This window comes from Octodon degus, unplaced genomic scaffold, assembly GCF_000260255.1.
Source record: "Octodon degus isolate 3935 unplaced genomic scaffold, OctDeg1.0 scaffold00156, whole genome shotgun sequence".
NCBI lineage: Eukaryota > Metazoa > Chordata > Mammalia > Rodentia > Octodontidae > Octodon > Octodon degus.
In genome coordinates this window covers 6,097,849-6,099,979 of record NW_004524732.1, presented here as the reverse complement: position 1 = coordinate 6,099,979, position 2,131 = coordinate 6,097,849, and the positions used below count along the sequence as shown (strand labels likewise).

Sequence of the window (2,131 nt, the reverse complement as noted above, 5' to 3'; positions counted from 1 at the left end):
CGGCAGAACTGGGGATTGAACTTAGGCCCTTGCACTTGCCAGGGAAGTGCTTACTCTACTGAGCCATCCCCCTGGCCCCATCTTTTTTTTTTAATGCACTTCTTCGTACAGGGTTTCACTACACAGCTCAGAGTCAGTTACTCTTCTGTTTTCAGTCTCTCCAGCCCTGGGATTATAGGCATGTACCATCATGCCCTGTCTGAGTGGCTGGCTTGGTACCTGGGGCCAGCACGGCATGTGGTACCAGTCCCTGCAGTTGCCTAAGCAGGTACTTAAGTCAGCTGAGCTACCTCATCAGCCCTCAAATTTGATTTTATTAGTGTTTCGGAGTTGTGTTAAGCAGTCTTGAACTCACCATGTAGCACAGGTTGGCTCCAAACTCATGGCGATCCACGAACCTTAGTCTCCCAGATGCTGCGGTTACAGGTATACACCACTATGCCTGGCTCCTCCAATTTTATTTCAAAAGCTCTCTCTAAAACTAAATTGGTCATTAACATTTTCAGGACTTAAGGTGACTAAGCCAGGCATGGTGACACATGCCTGTATTTCTTTTTTTGCTACCGGGGATCAAATGACACATGCCTATAATCCAGGCCTTGAGAGACTAAGGCAGGAGGACTGCTCAGAGTGCAATGCCAGCATGACCCTATTACAAAATAAAATTAAAAAGTGGCTAAATATATCAGGTATTATGACTTTAGAAAACTTATTCAAATACTCTCCTGGTAGCATGTCAGACTAGATTGCTCTAGTAGAACCTTCTAGACAGTATGGCAAGACCACTCAAGCCCAGTTTTGCTGTTCATGTTATATGGGTGTCTTCCCATGGCTTCACTTTACTTATTTATTTGTTTTTTTTAATTATTTTGATAATTAAAATAATTTTTTAAAAAATAAGTACAAGGGCTAGGAATGTAGCTCAGCACTTCCTGGCTCAGGAGGCTGAGGCAGGAGGATCACTGTGGTGTTGGAGGCCAACTGATAAAGACCACATGGTGAGTTCAAGGCCCTGAACAAACAGGGTCTTTCTGTGCAGTTCAGACTCGTAGTGATCCTCCTGTCTCAGCCTCCCCAGCACTAGGGTTACAGGTGTGCAACACTTAGTGCTGGCACGCCAAGGGACCCAGAGCTAGCATGGCATGCAGTACAGGGATCGAACCTGGCACCCTGCACTTGCCAGGCAGGCACTGAGACCACTGAGCTATCTCCCCAGCCCATTCACTTTATTCTTGAACCCAAGCCTTCACACTGAACCATGTCCACAGCCCTTTTATACTTTATGCTTTCATTTTACTCCGGATGGTGAAAAGCAAATGTTTGACAACAGCTAAAAAGAAAAGTAACAAAAGTTGAAAGTTGTGGTATGCGCCTGTAATCCCAGCTACTCAGGAGGCAGGCCCAAGAGGATCATAACTTTGGGGCCAGCTGGGCAATTTAGCAAGACCTTATCTTGAGCTGGAGACATAGCTCAGTAGAGTAAGTGCTTGCCTGGCAAAACGCAGGGTCCTGAGTTCAATCCCCAGTACCGCAAAATCAAAGAAAAGAAGGGCCTTACCTTAAAGGTTTAAAAAATAAAAGTAAAAGGGCTAGGAATGTACCTCAGCACTTCCTGGCTCAATCCTCAAAAAAAAAAACAGAGCAATAAAGTTAAGGACCAATTATGAGAACAAGCAAATGCCCACCCGTGTCACGGAGATCACTGGCCTTGGTCCTGGCCCGGCTGGCCTTGGCACTGTCACCGCCGTGGGGGTCGTCATCATTGGTGAACAGCATGATCCTCTTATGACTCATCTTGACCTGCACATCACTAAAGAGGTTGGCACAGACCCACAGCACTTCACTCAGCGAGTAGTCAGACCCGTGGCCAATCAGGTCTCGGAAATGGTTTTGTCCTGTCTGCCCCTTAAACCGGTCAAGCTCGAGCACTCGTTTAGCACCTGGTCAGAAGCAGAGCGGAATGCACACAAAACATCTGAGTGTCAGCAGTGGCCACCTTCGCCCTACGCAAACAGAAGGACTAGGGTCTCTTTTCACTGCACAGCAGTTGAACATGCACAGTAAGGTCCACATTCCAGCAAGGGCCTCAGTGCAGGAGACCATGCTCCTAGAAGGGACAGGACCATGCTCC

The 2,131-nt window shown here is 47.2% G+C and overlaps 1 protein-coding gene across 1 annotated transcript in view; it reads right to left on the bottom strand.

Moving 5' to 3' along the window:
- Xrcc6 (X-ray repair cross complementing 6) overlaps window positions 1-2,131 on the bottom strand; it is a 25,206-nt gene that overhangs the window by 13,545 nt on the left and 9,530 nt on the right. The window contains exon 5 of the mRNA XM_004642577.2: window positions 1,659-1,940. Within this exon, the coding sequence (XP_004642634.1) occupies window positions 1,659-1,940 (282 nt within the window). The remainder of the gene's footprint in view (window positions 1-1,658; window positions 1,941-2,131) is intronic.